At 36.1% G+C, this 24,312-nt stretch overlaps 1 protein-coding gene across 15 annotated transcripts in view; it reads left to right on the top strand.

The window, feature by feature from the left end:
• TENM3 (teneurin transmembrane protein 3) overlaps positions 1-24,312 on the top strand; it is a 1,436,054-nt gene that overhangs the window by 1,091,087 nt on the left and 320,655 nt on the right. For all 15 annotated transcript variants that reach the window (XM_081959126.1, XM_081959141.1, XM_081959139.1 and 12 more), the window contains one exon: positions 6,239-6,517. In XM_081959126.1, coding sequence (XP_081815252.1) covers positions 6,239-6,517 — 279 coding nt within the window. The remainder of the gene's footprint in view (positions 1-6,238; positions 6,518-24,312) is intronic.

The raw sequence follows: 24,312 nt of genomic DNA, 5'->3' as shown, positions 1-24,312 counted from the left end.
GTCTGACCAAGAAAAGGAGAAGCTATAATTACATGCTCTGTATTAAAATTACTGTGTAGTTTAGCTATATACTCTCCATCTGGAATGGTATACTGCTTCTAATCTGTTTGGCAACACCTGGATCTTGATAGTTATCTTTGATAATATTTCAGTGGTTCCCCAGTTTTGTAATCCAATGTATGTATTTTGCATGTGCAGATTAATTTTGAAGATTAGTAGTCTCCACCTTTTGGTGCCAATTATCTCATTTTGAATTATAAAAGAAATAAATTATAGCCATGTGGCTTTGATCAATGACAAAACCCATTTAATAAAATATACCTGCCAAGATTAGCAAGTACAAGATGGGCTATCTAACTTGGTATTGGAGCTTATTAATAGTTGTAAAAATGGTTCTGAAATAATAGTATATTGCAGACTGAAAATGAGTCAGCATTTTTATATTGTTGCAGAGAAGTAAAATGCTTTTTTACATTGAATCCCAGAAGTGTAGTTTCCACTTTATAATACATTATTCTGTATTGATCTGATCTCATCTTGAGTACTGCATCTAGTTCTGGATATGATACTTATTCAGACACATTGGAATGCATTCAGATGAGAGCAATAAAGGAAGATTAGGGAATTAGAAATTAAGTCTCTATTGTTTTTATTAAGACAGATTGAAGGAGTGGGGAATAAGAACACTCTTCAAATACCTGAAAGTATATCACACAAAAAGTGGCCAAGATACTCTCTAAAATGCCTTACACAAAATAATGGACATATGTTATTTTATAAGTAGGCAGTGAATGTTAGGAAAAAAAGTGAGAGTAATTTGACAATAGAACAAATTATGCCCTAAACCTGCTTCCTCTAACTGATGAAATCAAGGAAGCGATCTTACAGAAGAGTTCAAATCCAGCAACAGGTAGGATGATATCAAGCTCCAAAATCAAGATATCCAGAAAGTTCAAATGGATATAAAGATTTATTGTAAGCTTAAGCTCTCTACAAGAATGTGAAATACTAATGACCAAGGGAAATTAGCGGAAGATAAGAGTCAAAGGAATTCAAGATGGGCTGGACTTAGGTGTCTTGTGGGCATAAAGGAACTCATGATTGATTATGTGTTTGAACCCTCCTTTGGCCTTGTCATTTCCTACAGATGGATTCCTGCTGAGATCTGTAAAGTGCTAGGCCAAAATTCCTTGCAAGCATTCCAAGACATCTTGGAAGATACTTTGCTCATAGAAGAGATACCTGATGACTTTTGTGATTCACTCACTATGGCTTTCTAAAATAAGGGAAAATAAATCAGATCGTACTGATCTTGCCCATTGCTTGGAAAATCTTTGCCTGCATTGTCATAAACAAACTTGTCGCTGTCTCAGAAAGAAATCTCCCAGAGGTGCTGGTTGACTTTTGGCCAAAATGAAGTATAGAAAACATTATATTTGTTGTAAGGCAAGTCCAGGTGATGTGTTATCAAACAACTGGAGACATTTGAGATGTGCGTTCTCCATTCTCTTTGCCATTCATTGGCAAGAATATGTATCCAACCTGGGGGTCTTGGATCATGCAGAGTTTATCAGCATTGGTCCCTAAACATCTGAGCCCTGATGAGATTGGTGGGACACATCATAATAATGGATGACTGTTGCATATTTTTCCAGTTGCTGTATAATGTACTGGAGTCTAGGTAAAGAAGTCAATTGCTCAAGGGCTACAAAGACACTATGAAAGAAAGCTTACATCACTGTGACATCCAGTCAAAGAAACAGCAGCTGCTGACATAAGCTGCTGGTGAACTCTGTGCTATGAAGCTTTCACCAGCTTTGAAGATAGGCACAACCAAACACTGATAGAAAATTGTGAGCATTCTCAGGCACTGCAAAGCCACCTCTGCGTCCACAGAAAACTACATACCACAGTGCCATTTTCAGATCCGAAGGACTATTTTATATAATATGGCCAAACTTTGAAAAGATCCTTAAAACCAATACAAAAATGCAAAAGAAAAAGAAGCCAATTAATGAATGTGTATTGAAGATTATTAGGAATTTTCAGAGAAATGAGAGGATTAAAGCTGTGATAATAATGATTATATACAGGTGAAACTCAAAAAATTAGAATATCATGCAAACATTCATTTATTTCAGTAATGCAACTTAAAAGGTGAAACGAATGCATGAGATAGACTCATTACATGCAAAGCAAGATAGTTCAAGCCGTGATTTGTCATAATTGTGATGATTATGGCGTACAGCTCATGAAAACCCCAAATCCACAATCTCAGAAAATTAGAATATTGTGAAAAGGTGCAATATTCTAGGCTCAAAGTGTCCCACTCTAATCAGCTAATTAAGCCATAACACCTGCAAAGGGTTCCTGAGCCTTTAAATGGTCTCTCAGTCTAGTTCAGTAGGAATCACAATCATGGGAATGACTGCTGACCTGACAGTTGTGCAGAAAACCATCATTGACACCCTCCATAAGGAGGGAAAGCCTCAAAAGGTAATTGCAAAAGAAGCTGGATGTTCCCAAAGTGCTGTATCAAAGCACATTAATAGAAAGTTATGTGGAAGGGAAAAGTGTGGAAGTAAAAGGTGCACAAGAAGCAGGGATGACCGCAGCTTGGAGAGGATTGTGAGGAAAAGGCCATTCAAAAGTGTTGGGGACTTTCGCAAGGAGTGGACTGAGGCTGGAGTCAGTGCATCAAGAGCCACCACACACAGATGGATCCTGGACATGGGCTTCAAATGTTGTATTCCTCTTGTCAAGCCGTTCCTGAACAACAAACAATGTCAGAAGGGTCTTACCTAGGCTAAAGAAAAACAGATCTGGTCTGTTGCTCAGTGGTCCAAAGTCCTCTTTTCTGATGATAGCAACTTTTGCATCTCATTTGGAAATCAAGGACCCAGAGCATGGAGGAAGAATGGAGAGGCACACACTACAAGATGCTTGAAGTCGAGTGTGAAGTTTCCACAGTCTGTGTTGATTTGGAGAGCAATGTCATCTGCTGGTGTTGGTCCACTTTACTTCATTAAGTCCAGGGTCAACGCAGCCGTCTACCAAGAGATTTTGGAGCACTTCATGCTTCCTTCTGCAGACGAGCTTTATGGGCATGCTGACTTCATTTTCCAGCAGGACTTGGCACCTGCCCACACTGCCAAAAGCGCCAAAACCTGGTTCAATGATAGTCGGATTACTGTGCTTAATTGGCCAGCAAACTCGCCTGACCTGAACCCATAGAGAATATATGGGGCATCACCAAGAGAAAGATGAGAGACATGAGACCAAACAATGCAGAAGAGCTGAAGGCCACAATTGAAGCATCCTGGTCTTCCATAATACCTCAGCAGTGCCACAAGCTGATAGCTTCCATGCCACGCCGCATTGAGACAGTAATTGCTGCAAAAGGGGCCTAAACCAAGTACTGAGTACATATGCATGCTTATACTTTTCAGAGGTCCGATATTGTTCTATGCACAATCCTTGTTTTATTAGTTGCATGTAATATTCTAATTTTCTGAGATTGTGGATTTGGGATTTTCATGAGCTGTAAGCCATAATCATCACAATTATAACAAATCACAGCTTGAACTATCTTGCTTTGCATGTAATGAGTCTATTTCAAATATTAGCTTCACCTTTTAAGTTGCATTACTGAAATAAATGAACTTTTGCACGGTATTCTAATTTTTCAAGTTTCACCTATACATACACAATGAAGTCATGCCAACTACTTCAATGACTCCATCCAGCCACCTCATTCTCTGCCGTCCCCTTCTTCTTTCCCCCTCAATCTTTCCCAGCAGTAGGCTCTTCTCCAGTGAGTCCTTCCTTCTCGTTAGGTGGCCAAAGTATTTGAGCTTCATCTTCAGGATCTGGCCTTCTAAAGAGCAGTCAGGGTTGATCTCCTCTAGGACTGACTGTTTTGATTGCCTTGCAGGCCAAGGGACTCGCAAGAGTCTTCTCTAGCACCATAGTTCAAAGGCCTCAATTCTTTGGTGCTCAGCCTTTCTTATGGTCCAACTTTCACAGCCATACATTGCAACTGGAAAAACCATAGCCTTGACTATATGCACTTTTGTTGGCAGGCTGATGTCTCTTCTTTTTAGTATGCTGTCTAGATTTGCCATAGCTTTCCTCCCCAGGAGCAAGCGTCTTTTAATTTCTTGGCCGTAGTCCCCATCTGCGGTGATCTTGGAGCCCAGGAAAATGAAGTCTGTCACTACTTCCATTTCTTCCCCATCTATTTCCCAGGAATTGAGAGAGTCAGATGCCATGATCTTAGTTTTCTTAATATTTAGTTTCAAGCCAACTTTTTCACTCTCCTTCTTCACTCGCATCAAAAGGCTCTTAAGTTCCTCTTCACTTTCTGCCATTAGAGTGGTATCTGCATAGCTGAAGTTGTTGATATTTCACCCAGCAATCTTAATTCCAACTTTTGATTCACCTAGCCCTGCCTTTCTCATGATGTGCTCTGTATATAAGTTAAATAGGCAGGGCGACAATATACAGCCTTGCTGAACTCCTTTCTCAAGTTTGAACCAATCAGTGGTTCCATGCCCAGTTCTCACCGCTGCTTCTTGACCCGCATATAGGTTTCTCAAGAGACAAATAATATGGTCTGGTACTCCCATCTCTTTAAGAACTTGCCACAATTTATCATGATCCACACAATCAAAGGCTTTAGCATAGTCAATGAAGCAGAAGTAGATGTTTTTCTGGAACTCCCTAGTTTTCTCCATGATCCATGTACGTTGGCAATCTCTAGTTCCTCTGCCTCTTTGAAATCCTGCCTGTATTTCTGGTATTATAAACATATACACTTCAAATTTGTATGCTAGTTTTATACATTATACTTGACCATAAAACATTTTGTCTTAGCATATAAGCACAGTTATTGTTGTTTGTAAAGAGTGTTTTATAGCTTGGTGAAATATGTCAGCCTACCTCTTAATGTACATTTTCAAGTTATCCCCTAGACATATAGTAAAATATCTGTTTTGGATTTGTTATGCTTATCTTATATGTCAGATGTCATTTGATTGTAGTAGAAATTTTCATTGAATAAATGAATGGATGGATGGATGAATAGATGGATATTCTATTCCTTCTGTTCTCAAACAATATTGTCACTTTTGTCAATTTAGAACTAACAAATCAAACTGTACAACAGCTAAACATTGGTGATGATATGGAAATATTCAGTGAATGTGCAGAGAATTCTAGATTTTAATCTTTAAACAGCCAACAGTAAACTATATAGTGTGATTCTTGTTTAAACGTTTGATTGTTTACTGATTCATCCTAATAGCCTTCACGCAGTTTACTTTCCATTATGGACTATTTAGTGTTGAGACACTTATCTTTTTCCCTCCATGCATTTTTATTCTGTTATGTATGTGCAACATAGTGATAAGTACTCTTTGATTTGTAGATAATTGCAGCAACTGTTTACATTATTTATGAGTGTCTTAGAATCCATTTACAATCCTGACTCAGATAAAACTGATTGCAAGAACTGATAAGACCACAACAATAAAGTAATTAACTGGCTCGGTTAAAAGCTGCCTGGTCTGGGGCATTAACTCTGTTTGCATTTCATGAACCATGCATTCAGTTTTCTGTACTTTTTGAATCATCTCACTTCAATAATATTGTTAGGTATACATACATCTATATTTGACACAGAAAGGTATATAAGAGCAACATTAGATTACTTGTGGGAAGTAATTTTTTTGAAAACGTGATTAGTATTATTTTACTGTTATATTCTCTGTTTTTCTTTTTAAATTATGTGACGTAACTTTCAAACATTTAAAATAAAATATGAAATATAATGGTAGTGATGCGGTTAAGGGAATTTTTGTTGCCCCTAGATTTGCAGTAGCTTATGGTGGACACTGATTATATTCCTTTTTAAAAAATATTTTACCAATCAGGTTGAGGGACAGGGCGGCTGCATGTTCTCAGTCCTTCTAGGTTTGTAGTGATATATAGGAGTACTTTGTAGGGATTGAAGAATGGAAGCAGTAATGATGTGAAATGAAAAAAATGAAAAGGTTCATCACATAATGGCAGAATTAAAGGACATATTAACTATATCCATGTGGATTTTAGCAACAAAATTTTAAATATTACTGTACTGGAAAAACGTATCTACAGTAGTTAATGGGATCTTAATTTAATTACTCTGTTTCTAAGAAAATAAAAAGATTCTTATGTTTTGTTTTTCTTCCCTTATTAGGACAGAATTTTACCCTAAGACAGTTAGGAGTTTGTGAACCAGCGACTCGAAGAGGACTGGCATTTTGTGCTGAAATGGGGCTTCCCCACAGAGGTTACTCTATCAGTGCAGGATCAGATGCTGACACTGAAAATGAAGGAGTGATGTCTCCAGAGCATGCCATGAGACTGTGGGGCAGAGGAGTCAAATCAGGCCGAAGCTCCTGTCTCTCAAGTCGTTCCAACTCAGCACTTACTTTAACTGATACAGAGCATGAAAACAAGTCTGACAGTGAGAATGGTAAGTTTGTCTTTATGCCTAAAGTTAAAAATCTATTCTAAAACTTTATGTATGAAATATTTTTTAAAATTATAATTTAAACAAACATTTAAACAAAACGTATGGAAATAGATTTTTTTTTGGTAAATTTTACGCAGTGAATTGTTAAAATAACAAGATTATTCTGGATTATGTAAAACACAGTCTGCAGGTGACATAAGAACACTGAAGTATTGTCTCTAGTTGCTTTTTCATCCACAAGGCTTCATAATTTTGTGGTAGTATATATGCTTTGGTTGAAGAAAGCCCTATATAGATAATAATAGATATATCTGTCAAATGCCTGATAGCCTGACAGCATAAAACAGTTTCATAAGAAATATAAATTAGAAGAGTTTGAACAAAAGAAGTTTCCTGATGAACCCAAACCTTATTTTTGATGTTTTTGAATTATGTTCATAAAATATAGACTTTTATAACAATTCATATTTTTTTAGCATTGTATAGTAATTTAGGTCATACATAATCCTGTATATTTGAAAGAAACATGGCCTGCAGGAATAAAGGTAGAGCTTTTCATGGCTAAAATGCACTTGACCCTGGGTTCCCCTGGTCTGAATTTTAACACATTAACCACTATATCACAATTGCTCTTGCTTGTGTTCTTGTTTAGTAGCGTCAGTCTTAATAAGTTTGGGTAACTCAGTATTGAAAATACATTTGTTTACATCTAGACAAGCAACATATTTTTACAATTGTTTTCCACAATTGATATTAAAAGGTTTGTGACATAAATATAAATATTGAATCTGAGATTTAACAAAGTTCTAGAGTCTCTATAATATCAGAACAAGATTCTAATTGTATTGTATAAATTGTGCAAGAATTAGTAATGGAAATTACTTGTTTCTAGAATCTCAATTTGTGTCGGTCAATCACACTGTTTTAAAGGTAGCAAATACAATTTACACTGTCAATAGGTAGTGCAAACTTAAATTTTTATTTATATTTATATGAACAACTTCTCTGAGTGAGATTTAGGATGAATGCTGTTTGTGAATCTGAAATCTACTAGTTTTGTATAATACAACTTGGTGCAGTTCTACTTTCTATTGGTGTTTTTCTTTTTTAAATTGCTTTTTAATTGATAACAGAAAAAAGAGCAAAAGCCAAAGATAATAATGATGGAGATACATACATGTCAAAGAGAAGATAAATAAACATAATTGCGTTAACCAAAAATGGGGGGGGGGGAACCAAAGAAAGCCAACCCATAGTGTGATATGTTATTGCATCTGTAATAATTCTATATATACTTATACACATATTATTCAAATATGTATATATTTCTAAGAATTTTGTTCTATCACTTTTAAATTCACTGTATTCTTTATAAATGAGTCCAATATTTCAACATAGACTTGTCTATACAAAGTCTGTGTCAAGTGCAGGAAATCAAGAATCTAGGCAGTTCAAATGAATATGGGTTTATTGTACTCTAATGCTCTCTGCAAGAATCTGAACTAATAACAGTCAAAACAATTGGCAGTAGGTAAGAATCAACAGCATTCAAGGTGGGTTGGACTTAGATCCCTTATGGATGTGAAGAGACTCAAGACTGATGATGTGTTTGACACACACACCCTTCCCCTGGCTCAGCCTGGTCATCTCCTACAGTCTACATCTATAGGCAATCCACTTGTAAGGGGAAGTGCAATTAGGTCTTCAACCTACTGAATAAATGGAGCCATACGTTTATCTTTCCAATGCTGCAATATCAATCTTTAATTCACTTGTTCCACTCATTTCTTCATGTTTGCATAACAAATTGATTTGTTGATAACAAATATCTATACAATATCATTTTTAGTTTTAAAGATTTAACATGTTTTTGTATCTCTTATGTGTCAGAAGCTGAAATGCTGCTGATCTACAGTAAATAATATTGTTAATAAATATATTAGCAAATAGTGCCATAGAGATTCTATAATTTTAGTATATTTGGATTCTAATACTGGGAATCCAACCATGTTTATTCCAAAGTTGCCCAATTTAACATCAATTTTCATTTTATAATTATTTTAATTTGCTGTGGCTTGAGGAAAATCATCCAAATATGTCCAGAAAGCCTTTTTCAGTAAAAAATGATTAATCCAGCCTTATGAAAAGCTCCAACTGCAGCTTGGCAAAGCTGTGTCTCGCAACTCCCCTTGCTCTAGAACCTGGTGGGGATTGGTACTTTATGATCCCATCTTGGAGAGTGTTTATAAGGAGCCTGTGGGAAATCCCAAGTTCCCTCTTTCTTTAGAAAGGGTTTCAGGGAGCTGGTTCAGTAGATCCACTTTCCACTGTGATCATAAGCTCTTCTAAGTGAAGCTGTATTCGTCCACCAATATCCTCCAAAAATAATTTTTATTTGGAAATAAGCAATAAAAACATAACTCAATTGTTGATTTTGGAAAGCTTTCAAACTGATTATTGGGAAACAAAAAGTTCAAGAATATTTCCTGTTGTCTGTTAAAATCCTATTAAAAATATATGAAGATCTGAGTTTAAGTGTAAGAAATCTCTTCCTGAGAAATGTTCTGGATGAAACAAAAACATGATATATGAGGCTGGATGAAGGCTGGTTATTAGAGGCAATCAGAAAAAAAATTAAAGATTATAATTAAAGAATAATTCCCACTAGTACAGAATGGAGAAAAAATTAACTCTGGAACAATTTAAGAATATTGGCAACAATGTATCCACTACTTACTCTTTAGACTGTCTCATAAAATAGAAATGGGTTTAAAAGAAGAGATAGAAGAGGATATTGCTGAAAATTGGATTGTCTTGGATATAGATTTAAAACTAATTGAAAAATAGTACTGAAAAATACACTATACAAGACCAACAAATGAAATTAGCTATGATTTCAATAGTTAAAAGGGACAAGCAAATAATAAACTAGAAGACTGATTTGAATATGTGGATGTTAACTCAGAAAACTAACTTGGACAATTTTATTACTTTAGATTTACAAAGGAGATGTGTTATATCTATGAAGGAATTACTGAAAAAAGTAAGAGAAAAGAAATGAGCTTTGAGGACATTGCCTAAAAGTAGTCATCAAGACTTTTAAAACTAAAATTAACGTTTATAAAGTGGATCTATTTAATCAAGGTTCAAATTTATTTTTTCAACAGTAATTAATGTTTTCCTTGAGTAAGATTGAATGATGAGGCTTTAAAGATTTGATTATAGAGAAGAGAAGAAAACAGCTTTGCTTTATTTTTAAAGAAATTGATAAACTATTATATCATTGATGGAAGATGAAGAGAAATTTGTGGGATATCATTTGAAGGATTAAATAATATATTTTAATTTGCTGTTTTTTATAGCTCAATGGAATTTTTCTTGATAAAGTGAATGATTAAGTTTTAAGGTCTATTTATAGATATAAGACATGGAAAGAGATTGCAGTTTTAGAGAAAATGACAATTGTGTAAAGAAAAGAATTATGAAATTCATAAACAAACAGATGCACTTACTTAAAGGACTTTTATTGATAACATTGAAAATTGAAGTTTTTATTTCCCAAAAGATAGAAGATGAGATATGGACTCATGACTGATGATATGTTTGATCTCTCTCTTGGGCTAATCCTGGTCATCTCAGTGGGAGTGGCTTGCAGTCATGTGACTGGGTGGGCATGGCCAACGTGTAAAATGTGGTGAAACTCACTTAACAACGCTCTTGCTTAGTAACCAAAATGTTGGCTCAGAAACTCTGACATTTGAAGCACGCAAATCTTAAAGCTGTCAAGTTACAAGACCCTTGCACCCCTAACCCTTTAGAAAAAAACCCAGGGGTGTTCAAACTTGACAGCTTTAAGACTTGTGGACTTCAACTCCCAGAATTCCTCCTCTCGCTCTTCATCTTGATGATGTGCAGACAGGCAGGGGGAGGGAGCTGGAACCGGTTCTAAATGGCACTGTAGATTTGTGGAACCTCTTCTATAGAAGAGGTTAGAACTGGCAGGAACCCACCCCTGGCGAGGTCCCACTCACCATCTTCAGGGTGGTGTTTCTGGCTTCGTTTTTGTGCGAGAGCGGAGCCTGAGTTAAAAACCAATAAAAACTGGATTAAGCAGAGACCAAATGATTTCTCAGTAAAGTCCCATTAGGGAGTCAAAATGATGCTTCTTCATGCAGATTGTATGTCCTTGAAGAGATTGTAAACAATCTTTAAGACAGTTCCTTCCTTCTGATTGGCAAAACAAAGTTAGATTTATATTTTAAAAACAAGAAATCAAATTAAAACCAGAAGAAAAGAAAGGAAAACATAGTGAGCTTGTTGGAGTCCATAGGAACCAGTCCGGAAGAGCTCAGAAAATGTGTTCAGGTTTTTCTCCTATTTTTAGCTGGAACTATACCAGAGGATAGACTGGGTGGCTGTTGGGGTTGGGAAGTAATAAAGCACTCGCCCAAGCACAAAGCCGGAAACACCAGCCTGAAGATGGCAAGTGGGACCTCGCCGAAACATTGCCAAGACAATCTCAATCTTACATGGAATATAATAAGACTCTATCTATCTATCTATCTATCTATCTATCTATCTATCTATCTATCTATCTATCTATCTTTCATCTTTTCCCTTTTTCCTTTTTCCTTTTTGTACTTTCTATTATTGTTTATATTTTTCTTAATTTTTATTAGATTTTTATCTTTGTGATTTTAAACTTCAATAAAAAATATTACAAAAAATAAAATTAACATCAATAGTTAATATCTGACAATAGGAAAGTATCATGATATAGCTTCAAATATGGAAAATTGAATATTTTGTCATTAATTGCATTTTCTGTAAAGATATACTCCGAATAGAGGAACCCATAGAAATTTCGTAAACAAAGAATCTGAAAATATTTTTCTATCTGTATTTTGTTAGTTTTTATCTAGTATACTAAACAAGAAGTCAAAAAATGTTGTTATATTATTTGAATATTCATTACATACATATATAATGTTGATGTTGAGGGATGGTTTTCAAGTATATTTGAAAGAAACATTTTTTAATGTTTCTCTTTTTATCTGTTGGATTCTGAACAGATTTTAGCAGTGTAGCTTTTCCATTAAATCCAAAATGATTATTACATATTATAGGAAGAATTTAAATCTTTACTTAAAAAACAGCTACCAGACTGAAATACTTTAATGCAGTGTATGCTCAGCAGCCTTCTTGTGAACATTTTAATTTAAGTGTCTAAGGAATGCACAATTCAGTATCTGTGTTATTACTGAATCAATAATATAGTATAAAATTAGATTGTTTTCTTTTAAACAACAGGATGAATAGTATAATCAATGCGTTCTTTAAATATAGTTTGTTAGATTTTAATTGATTGTCAGGAAGAATTAGTTTTTAGAAAGATAATTTATATTTGTGTTGTTCATGTTATTCCTTTCCTGATGTTTACATTTATAGTACACTTAACACGTTCAAACTGAAAATACATTATTGTCCCTGTAATCATATCTCCGTGGTCATGTGGCCAGGATGACTTTGTGCCAAGGCACATATAATGCTGTTACCTTCCCGCAGAAGTGGTACCTATTTATCTACTTGAATCTGCATGCTTTTGAACTGTTAGGTGGGTAGGAACTGGGACAAGTAAAAGGAACTCACCCCATGGTATGGCACTTGTATCTTGAAGTTTGGCTGTAAGTTTTCCAGCTGAGAAGCTCAGCATCTTTAACCACTGAGCTACCGCACCTCCACCTCCCCTTTTGCCAATATTATTTTGGAGCACAAGATTTTTTTAAAGAGTGATTCATTTTATCATTTTTTAAAAAACAAATCTAATGGGACAAATTATTAATACTACTGTGCTGATAAACATTGTGACAATAGTTGCCCTGCTGTGTTCTTCGATGAATTATGTCTTATGCACTGAAGTTAAACAAAATTACAAAATGGACAGATTTTTAGATATTACTTCACAGAAAACAGGTACAGTGACACTTCTGTACTCATTGTTAGGAGGCATGATGAGTACCAAAAATGATGAGTACCAAACAAATTTTTCCCATAAGGAATATTGTTGTGAGTCAGAAGGCAGCCAGCACCGACAAGTTGTAGCTTGTAAGTTGAGCACCAACAAACAATGAGCATCAGGACAAAAATTTTGTATCAAAATGGGTTGAATACCAAATATGATGAGTTTCAAAGCAGTTGATAACCAATGTACCATTCTATATGTAAATGTTATTGGTTCAGTTAGTTATCTGTGCTGATCTAAGTATATACTTCTCTTACAAACATATCCATAATGTATGAAATTTAGCTCTTATTTCTGTAATCCCATCCATCACCTTGTACACTTTCAAACACAAGTTTTAAAGTTTAAAAATTTGGCAGTTGTCTGTCCTTGCAGAATGCCTGTGTCACATGTCACATAGTAGATGCAGACCATATAATTTATTGCAGTGGGAAAAATGTTGCCTAAATAAATATCTTATGCCTGCTTCGATTATTAGAGATTTGTTAGTAAAAGGTGTATTAATTCCTAGGTTTGAAAGAGGTTTAAATCAACCATGTCATCTATGTTGTAACATTTTCAATGCAGCTTTTATGCATTATTTAAAATAAGATTCTATGTGTAACCATAAAGCTAGCTTAAATGAATCTATTATTTATGATGGCTTTTATAACAACAGTTCTGTTTCTGGTATGAATATTACTTGCCTTTCATTTGTGGAGATAGGTGTCCGTATCAATTGAATGAATTAATAAATAAATAAAGATTTTTAATGTGCTATGGGATGACAAAATGCGGAAGACATTTTTCTGTTATTTACTGATTTAAAATTAAACTGATGCATTGGGGAAAATGCACAAATGACACTAATGGATCTCTTTAAAAAAAATAATAGCAAAAAATGAGATTGAAAAACTATGTTGCATATTTTATGCAAAATATTTTTATTGGGGAAAAAATACCCCTTCTGGCTAATTTAGCTTTCTTTCACTTTTTTCTTTTTGATAGTGTACAATCTATTGCTACTCAGTTTCATTAAAAAGTATTTTGGATGTAGACTTGACCAAAGAATTTTAACACAATCCCTCGTTACTTTCTAAATCTAAAAGTTTAATTTTTGATACTGCAGTAAAAGAAAATTGTACTACTTTAGAACTTATGATGACGTTTTGCTTTTATCTTGGTTTTAACTAATGAGTAGCAAACCTAATTCAGGATTGTTGATATAATTAGTACTGGGCCAGGAAAGAAATGAAAAGAAAAGACAAGGGCAATAAACTTTGTCCCTGACTTGTATCTTATGTTTAGTTTGCTAGAAAAATCTTTTCACTCCTTAGCCAATTTGAATGGCCACATTTCCTTTTTATATATGGTTACATTATACCTCTGGATAATTAATTTTATATTGATTTTGTGTTTCACTTCTTAACTATTAATATAAGTTTAATACAAATAGTTATCTGTAAACTGCCCACACTCATTCGGATAGTGAGGTGGGCAGCTTCTAAATTTATAGATACATACTGTAAATAAACAAATGATAATTCATAAAGTATCATCTGCCTTTCATTATATAATATCTTACTTATTTATATTCTACTTATATAAATTATTAATATCTTGGAATACATTAACACTTATAATTCCTTGTGATTACACAGTGTCCTGATCACTCTGTGATGTGCATTTAACAGACCAAATTTCACCAATTTTGGTTTCCAATCCTAATTAATGAAGCTAATTTTTCTCCATAAACCCTAATTGATTGCAGCCATGATATCTGAAATGTTATACTTTCCCATATGAACTATCAATAATTTTACAGTTTCTTTTAGAATGCCTTTACATGGAAAGAATTTTTGCTCTCTATGTGGAACACTTCCTATTCTTTTGAAGCATTCTAATTATGTAATATTTAGCTTGGGATATCAGAATTATTCCCTCTGTTAAGATTTAGTACATTGCCTCAAATGCTCTATGGATGCGGGAGCTATTTTAATTATATAAAATAATGAAATAATACGTATATTTCTGCTAGTAAATGTAAATATTCCATACAAACCTTAAGCATTTATCTCCTAGACTTGCCCAGTTTATTAGAGGAAGACAGGTTCAGGTATTGAATTTAGTTGAATCTATGCTCTATTTGTGACTCATTACGGACTGTGAATAGACATAATTCACAGCTGTTGAAATAAAAAGAGGGTTTTTGGGACTAAACATTTGCTTTGTACTGTTTCAGGAAGCCTAGATCAGAACAGCTCTTTCCATCATCAGAAAGAGAAAGAGGCATTTAAATATAAGTAATTCTCAACTTCCAACCAATTGGGACCAGAAATCTGGTCATTATGCTTGCAAGGCAAAGTACTCACATGACCAGACGTAATTTTCTGTACTTCTTAACCAACTGCCAGAGTCATTAACTGAACACTATGGTTGTTAAATGAACCCATTTATTTTAGTGGGCATTGTTTGCCAAAACCTGGCAGAAAAATGGCAAATTATGGTCGTGTGACCACATAACACTATGATTAACACTAGGCAGCTAACCTGCCTGCCATGTGGTCATATGACTATCAGTTCACCCACTTACAATGGCTGGGGTGCTTTATGGGCTGTAAAGTGCCCATTCTGTGGCTCTTATAACTTCAAGCCATCATAAAACAATTGGTAATAAGTGAAAGCTACTTGTATACCTTAGATCAGGGGCGTCAAATTCAAGGCCCATGCGGCCCATGGAATGCTTAAATGTGGCCCATGGGGCCACCCTGGAAACAGCGGACCGGTTCAAGGTGCCTCGGTCAGCAAAAATAGTGTGGTCCTCCTTAGTTGGCAGAGGGTTGCAGGAATCAGTCACAGCCGAAAACAGAGCTTGGGAGCCCATTTTCACTGGCAGAGCATTCGGGTCACCACCTGCGCCCCCCTCCCCAACATGAGTGATGTCGATCTGGCTAGCCCCCCCCCACCTTGGGCCACCACATGCACCCCCAACATGAGTGATGTCGATCTGCCAGCCCCCCCGACCCCCTTGAGGTCGAACAACCCTGATGTGACCCTCAATGAAATCAAGTTTGACACCCCTGCCTTAGATTATCAGTTAAGTGGATAAAAAATGAATTAAAATATCATAATGAAGGCATATAAATATAATGTATTAAAACAATAGATATTTATAAAGATGCTATATGAGCAATTGTGTTTTTACATAGGCCTTTTTTTTAGATTGACTAGATGTTTTTAAAATCATGTAATCTCAAAATGCTTTGCTCAACTTTAATTTTGTTTTCTATGCACTTGCCTGAGCAGCCAGTTCTTAAAATTAATGCTTGGTTAAGTTAAACAAGGTCTAAGTGATAACACTCTGATCTATGTTATAAAATGTAGAGCAGTCAGAATACCAATAATTATAATATTCTTTAGTCTTTTGAAATTCTAGCAATTTAGAAATAAAATTCAGTCTTTGTTGACAGCAATGGCTGCTGCCCCCCAATTACTAGTCGTACTATAACAAATTGTAATGATTTATTACATATTGATTTTATAGTAGATAATGTTGAAACGGCATTACATAACCTAAAGCCATCCCTATCTATTGGCCCTGATGGATTATGTGCCTACTTCTTGAAAAAGCTTGCCACTGCCCTAGCTGAACCTCTATGCACAATCTATGACATATCTTTCAGAACCAGCTACTTGCCCGACCTATGGTCTTTAATTTCAATAAAGTTAGAGAGAGCTTTGGAGGGATTCCTCAAGGGGAAAACAACTCAAGAAGCTTGGGAAATTTTGAAAAGTGAGACTATAAAAGCCCAGTCTAGCACAATACCAATGAAGAAGTAAAATAACAGCTTTCAAAAGAAACCAGCATGGCTGCATAAAGAACTCTCTGACAAATTGAAAGACACAAAGGACAAGTATAAAAAGTGGAAAAAGAGAGGCAAATAACTAAGACAGAGTTTCAGCAAATAGCCCGAGCCTGTAAAGATGAAGTGAGGAAAGCTAAGGCTCACAATGAAAAAAGGCCTGAGACAAAAGTAAAAAATAACCCCCCAAAAAGCTTCTTTCAACATATTAAAAACAAAAAAAAGTCAAGGAAACAATTGGTCCATTGCTGGAAGAAAGTGGCAAGAAGGTGACAAGCAACAGGAAAGGAGGAGCTGAAGTTGCGACGACATGCAATCTCAATGCACTGAGATCGCAGTCGATACTTTTGCCACTGGGTGGTCCAAATGGACCTAAACCGTCCCACAGAGACGTTGAAAAGGAAGAATACATCTTGCTGATCTCAGGGACATCGCAAAGTCCCTGATTGATCCAAGAGAAGTTCTTCAAGCCGGTGACAAAAAAATCCAGCCATTTGGCTGATGAAGTCGGGGCAGCTCCAAAACAGAAGGATATGGAAAGAGAAAGTGTTTCCAGCTGGTGAGGAATTTTTACTGTTTTAAAAGTGACTGCCTATAAAAAAACTTAAAATTAATTTAAATTGAAGAACAGAAGAAATAAGCGGCGGAATTAAATTTGGACTGGTTTTGGACAGTGGGTTATCTTACTTTTTAAATGCTATCTTCACGGATGGAATTTATTCAAGCCTTTTAAAATGAATGGATTAAGTTTCCTTCTATTTTTTTTTCTTTTACTATTTTCTGTAATCTATGGACTAAAATTCTTCTCTTTCATTACTGTGGGTGTTTTTCTAACTCATTTAAGAATTGGACTTTTTTTTAACTTGAAATACAAAAAAGATACAAAAAGAAACAAAGAAATTGTAACATTGTAACACTATTACTCGGAGGCTGGAGGTTTGTGTATTGGAAACGAAACACTTTTATTTTTTTCACTGATTATCCTGGCTTGGCACTTCAAGGTCTCACAGCTTGTTTATAGAGAGTGATAAGAAGAAAAGCACACAGATGTTCCTTTGAAGTATATTTTTAACCAGAGAAAGGTGAAATGTTATTGTGAATCTATGCTTAATCCTGTTAAAACCTTCTAAGCTAGAGCAGCAGTATTTGTTAGCTGGAGATAATGGCACAATTTCAACAGCAGAAAGAAGTTTTAAGTCTGCAAAAGATACTCTCAGAAATACAGAAATTATCAGATACACATGAGAGGAGAGAGAAGAAGTTGGAAGATATTTATGGTGATTGGTTTGTCTCTGAAAAGGGAAAGAGTAGAATACTGAAAGAGGAATTAAATGGAGGAGAAATCTACCCCAGATGGCAAGATAAGGAGAGAAAACAAAAGAATTTATGGATTTAAAGAGAGAAATTTTATTAGCAATATCATTGATAACACTACCGACAATCAAAGATAAGGAGAGAAAACAAAAGACTTTATGGATTTAAAGAGATAAATTTTATTAGCAATATCATTGATAACACTACCGACAATCAAAGATAAGATGATTAAGGAAACAGAAGAAGGGCATCGAAATTACATGAGAGATTTTATAAGCAAAATGTTGCTAAGAGGAGTCCATACAAAGTTGGTTAAGAAGATGATTAGAGGACTGACACCACAAATAGCAGAGGATATGAGACTGTTTTGCTACTGGAAAGATAAAGGTTGATAGATGGAAGAGTATAATTTAAAACTAGCTAAACTTAGTGAAATTTAGTGAAAATAGATATAGTTAAATAAATAATTGATAATGATAATAATGTATACAATGTGTAGTGTTATGATAAGTAATAACTGGATATGAAAATTGAATGGTACCCATGAAAGGAAGATTAGAAACCCTTTTGGATTATATATAAAGGTTAATTAAAAAAAGAATTAAGTTAGATTCAGTTAAGTCTTGAGTATTGGGGAAAATGATATGATGCAGAATATAGTCAAATAAAGGAGGGATAATGATAATAACATATATATATATATATATATATATATATATATATATATATATATATATATATATATATATATATATATATATATATATATATATATATATATATATATGGGTACAACATAAGGAAATGGGATGTAAATTGTAAATAGTGATTTGGAAAGAAGGATTAGAAAACTTTGTTATTAAATATTATGGATGTTTAGCTAGAATAGGACATAAAGACTCAGCGTCATTGGAGGATTTTAGAAATAGTAAATGAAATGCCAGTATGTGGTTATGTATTAAATCTTGGTATATTTTATGATGAAGTACGTTTAAACAATTATAGTCAAATGAAAATGGAGGTATGATGACGGTAACATGTATAAATATCTGAGTTAAAATACTTGAGTTAATATGAATTATGCTTGATGACTGTGGAAGAGATGCATGAAAGTCTTTTGTAACCAACTGGTACACTTTCTATAGTATGTAAAGAAGGAAGATTTTATGTGTTGTGTTTGTGTTGAAAATAAAAAATTAATTTTTTTTTAAAAAAAGCAACAGGGAGAAAGCCGAACTACGTGACTCATTTTTTGCATCTGTCTTTACACAAAGGGAAAAAACAGTCCAACCTATCAAAAACAGCACCACAAAAAACAGATTAGGAACACATTAAAATAGGGAAGAAAATGGTATGTGAACATCGGTCTACCCTAGACGAGTTCAAATCACCAGGTCTGGATGGATTAAATCCCAAGGTTCTGAAGGAACTAGCCGATGAGATCTCAGAACCACTGAACTATATCTTTCAAAGATCCTGGAACTGGAAGACTGGAAAAGAGCTGATGTTGTTCCTATCTTCAAAAAGGGGGAAAAATAGATCTAAGAAACTACAGACCTATCAGCCTGACCTCAATACCAGGGAAGATTCTGGAAAAGATAATCAAGCAATGAATCAGAGAACACCTAGAAGCAAACAAAGTAATAACCAAAAGCCAACATGGGTTTGTTAAAAACATATCATGCCAGACTAATCTTATTACATTCTTTGACAAAGTGACAAAATTAGTGGACCAGAGGAATAGTGTCAATATAATTTACTTGAACTTCAACAAGGCATTTGATAAGTAGACCATAACCTACTATTAGATAAAGTAGAAAAATGTGGGTTAGACAACATCACCACCAGTTGGATTCGTAACTGGCGGCCCAACTGCACTCAATGTGTAGTCCTCAATGGAACTGCATCTACATGGAGGGAAGTATGCAGTAGAGTACCCCAAGGCCTGTTCTAGACTCAGTATTCTTCAATATCTTCATCAATGACTTGGATGAGGGAATAAATGGGGAACTCATCAAATTTGTAGATGACACCAAGTTGGCAGGAATAACCAACATTCCAGATGATAGGCTTAAGATACAGAAGGATTCTGACAGACTTGAACATTGGGTGAAAAAAGTAAGATTCTACATTTAGGCAAGAAAAACAAAACGCACAGGTACAGTATATGTGGCACCTTGCTCAATAGTAGTAACTGTGAGAGGGATCTTGGAATCCTAGTGGACAACCATTTAAATATGAGCCAGCAGTGTGCTGCAGCTACCAAAAAAGCCAACACAGTTCTAGGCTGCATAAATAGAGGGATAGAATCAAGATCATGTGAAGTGTTAATGCCACTCTATAATGCCTTGGTAAGGCCACACCTGGAATACTACATTCTGTTTTGGTTGCCACAATGTAAAAAAGATGTGAAGACTCTAGAAAGAGTGCAGAGAAGAGTAACAAAGATGATTAGGGGACTGGAGGATAAAATATACGAAGAATGGTTGCAGGAACTGGGTATGTCTAGTTTATTGAAAAGAAGAATTAAGGGGGACATGATAGCAGGGTTCCAATATCTCAGGGAATGCCATAAAGAAGAGGGAATCAAACTATTCTCCAAGGCAACTGAGGGTAGGACAAGAAGCAATGGGTAGAAATTAATCAAGGAGAAAAGCAACTTAGAACTAAGGAGAAATTTCCTGACAGTGAGAACAATTAATCAGTGGAACAACTTGCCTCCAGAAGTTGTGAATGCTCCAACACTGGAAGTTTTTAAGAAGATGTTAGATATCCATTTGTCTGAAATAGTGTAGAGTTTCCTGACTAAGCAAGGGGTTGGACTAGAAGATCTTCAAGGTCTCTTTCAACTCTGTTATTCTATTCTATAATGCTGAGCTATGGCTCTTTGCACACTTAGCTTTTGTAATTGATTGTGAGGTTAGTGTCCCTGTTTCACCGACATATATTAGAGCAGGTAGCACACACTGATCAAAAACGTTTCTCTACAGCAGGGACGTGCGGTCAGGGGAGGCAGTGGAGGCAGAGCCTCACCTCTCTCATCATGAAAATAAAAAAAAAGGGAAAAGGCGCTGAGGAGCCTTCTGCACACGTGGTCCGGGAATGGGACCACATGTGCAGGAGGCTCCTCTAGCCTCAGCCTCCCTCCTGCACACGTGGTCCCATTCCCCGCCTTCCTGAGTCAACATGAAGGGGACCACGGAGCATGAGCCGCGGTCCCATGAAGCACGCTCCGTGGTCCCCTTCATGTTGACTCAGGAGTCTGGAAAGCGGGGAATGGGACCATGTGTGCAGGAGGCTGAAGCTGTCTCAGCCTCCTGCACACATGGTCCCATTCCCCACCTTCCTGAGTCAACATGAAGGGGACCGCAGTTTGCACTGATGACATCACCAGCCTCACCAGCCATAAACCTCACCGCACGTCACTGCTCTACAGGCATAGGGGGAGGTTGTACTTCAAAATTATGCTTAGGTTGCCAAATGCCTGCCAATCACATTTAACATGCCATTCAATTTCCTTTACTATATCATCTTCCATTGGGATCAATTGGCCAAGGTATATGGAGTGGTCTATTATGTCTAGTTCTTCTCCAGATATAAAAATTTTCTTTCTTTAGTGAATTTATTAAACATAACTTGACTTATTTTTAAGTCAAATGGTTCTCCTGTTTAGTACAGCTCTTGTATGTGTCTTTATAGCTGTTCTAGGTCTTGTGAGATGAGAAGAACATGATCTGCAAATCTTAATTATTTAAGTGGACAGCACTGATTTTTATTCCATCTTTTGCCCAGTCTAATTTGCAAAATGCTTCTTCAAGGCAGATTGAGAAAAAGATAAGTGATGTTGTATCCCTTTGTTGTACACCTCATTCTATGTTGATTTCCACTTTAAAATCATTAAGATAAATTGTCACCATTGTTTTTTCTTATACAGATTGTAGAAAGTTTATGCAACCAGTATCTATGCCTTGGTTGAGCAATTCATTAATTATTGCTTTCTGGAATACTGAGTCAAACCCTTTTCATAGTCACTGAAAGCCATGCACAGAGGCACGGTGTGCCTTTCAATAACTTGCTGCAGCCACTTCTGAATCCTGCTGTTTCCTTTGGCTATATATCATTTAATGTCGTCAATATTCTTTTACTATTATCTTTCCATATGGGCCAGTCACTTTTTCTCAGTCAAGTGATTGCAGAATGCTGCAACTGGCTGTCAAAGTGATCTGGTTGCCAAGCACAAACAAGTCGAAGTGATGTCCCGGTGTTTGGAAGCCGTCGGGGTCTGGATGGGGGACAACAGACTCAAACTCAACCCCTCCAAGACTGAGTGGCTGTGGCTACCGGCACCTCGGTTCAGTCAGCTAATTCCAACGCTGGCCATAGGGGGCGAGCAGCTGCCCCCTGTGGAACGGGCGCACAATTTGGGCGTCCTCCTAGATGCCCGGCTGTCAATGGATGATCATGTGGCAGCCGTGGCAAGGGGGGCGTTCCACCAGGTTCGCCTGGTGCGCCAATTGCGCCCCCTCCTGGACTGGGATGCCCTACGCACGGTCACTCATGCACTGGTGACGTCTCGCCTGGACTACTGTAACGCTCTCTACATGGGGCTTCCCTTGGGACGCGCCCGAAGACTGCAGCTAGTCCAGAACGCAGCCGCGCGGGCGGTCATGGGGAGTACCAGGTACTCCCATGTGACACCGCTCCTGCGTGAGCTGCACTGGCTGCCTGTGGTCTTTCGGGTGCGTTTCAAGGTTTTGACCACCATCTTTAAAGCGCTCCATGGCATAGGGCCCAGTTACCTGCGGGATCGCGTCCTCCCACATACATCCCTGCGGCCAATTCGCTCTCACGGAGAGGGGCTTCTCCTGGTGCCGTCCGCTAGGCAATGCCAGTGGGCGACGCCAAGGAGTAGAGCCTTCTCTGTGATGGGCCCAACCCTCTGGAATGACCTCCCCCCCGACATTAGAACCACCACCGACTTCCGCTCCTTTCGGCAGAAACTAAAGACTCACCTGTTTCGACTGGCTGGCCTGGCATAATTTCAACGCCTATCTCCTGGCATTTACGTTTTACTGGTTTTTAAGGGTATTATTCTATAGTCTTAATTTTATTGGGTATTGGGATCTTAATGTCTGTTTATTTTAATTATTTATTAGCAATACAGCCCTGCACATCTTTTATCCTCCTCTTATCCATCCATCCATTTTATATTTGTATATATATATTCCCCATGTAATTTTAATTGTTTTAATTTTGTTCTCTGACATGGACTGTACACCGCCCCGAGTCCCTTTCGGGAGAGGGGGCGGTCTATAAGCGCTAATAAATTGAAATTGAATTGAATTCAGTTATTGGCACTCCAAAAACAGGTCATAAGTAGCTTTTGGGGGGGAGGGTTTCTATCATAATGTTGAACAGTTTCTATGAGACCTGTTGTACGTTGTGTACTTAACTGTACAGTTAAGATTTTGCATTGGAATAAAGAGACTCAGATTAGAATTTATGTTTGATTATATAATGAACGATTTTGGAAAAGTCATTCTTAGATCATGTGGTGTGTTTAGTAACACTAAATAACAACAATCACAATAATAGCTATGTTAAAACCATACATTTTACTATTATATGTGGTGATATTTAATCACTGAGCATAGCAATTGTTATTAAATCTAGTTTGTTTTGGGGACCCAAGATGTTGTTTCTATTTGAAGAGGCAGCAATGACCTAATACTGGGAGCTTCATTTTATATGGATTACACATTAAAACTGATTGCAAAATGGACTGGTGTACTTTGTATGAGCACTTCATTTAAAAAAAAAAATCAACTAAAAATTATGTAGGGTCTGAACAGTTTTAAAATTAAGTAAATTGGATGGGTTTTTTTTTTAAAAAAAAGATCCACTCAATTTTAAAACAAAGGAAGCATTTATCAGTTATTTCTTGCCAGAATTCTTTCCTGATGGTAGCCTATCATAAAATACAATAAAATAATATAGGATTGTAACAACTTAAAAGAAGCAGAAGTTGATGTAAGAAGGTTAGAATAAGATGGAGCTAAAGTCACAACTAAGAACTTAAGTAGCCTGACTGCTAACAGTTGGAAACCTGTCTGTAAGATAATTAAACTATTTGAGGTCTGTCCTTTAGTTCATATACAATGAATAATTTGACCCTAATTCATTATAATGAATAATGTTCCCACTTAAGCATCTCCATGTTGTTGTTCAACAAGATGCTTACAAACTTTAAAATATGCTGAAAACATGCTCTGCAGTTGAGAAATGTAAGGGCCCTTCTCAGTGAGGCAATATAATATTAGCTACTGAGTATTGAAAGGCCCTCAGTATTGGCAGATGTTTTGGTAGATACTAAGATGAAAATTTAAATAATTGTACTGCAGCGCCATCTTTTTTTGGCATTCCTTTCAGAAATCCTATTTCTAGTTTTTTTTTTTCCCTCTGCTCCAAACTTAGCGTTTTTCAAAATGTTAATAAGGGTAAAATTAAAATAAAATATTCTAACAAGTTGGCTACTTTTAAAAGAAACACCTATGCATAAACAAATTAAGGTCCATACTCTAGTTTTTTTCTCTTTTGATGTAAAGTGCTAGAAGTTT

The sequence above is a fragment of the Natrix helvetica genome (genome assembly GCF_964273705.1).
Source record: "Natrix helvetica genome assembly, chromosome: 7".
Classification (NCBI taxonomy): domain Eukaryota; kingdom Metazoa; phylum Chordata; class Lepidosauria; order Squamata; family Natricidae; genus Natrix; species Natrix helvetica.
Note: the sequence above shows the minus strand (reverse complement) of the source record. Positions and strands in the feature narration are given on the sequence as shown.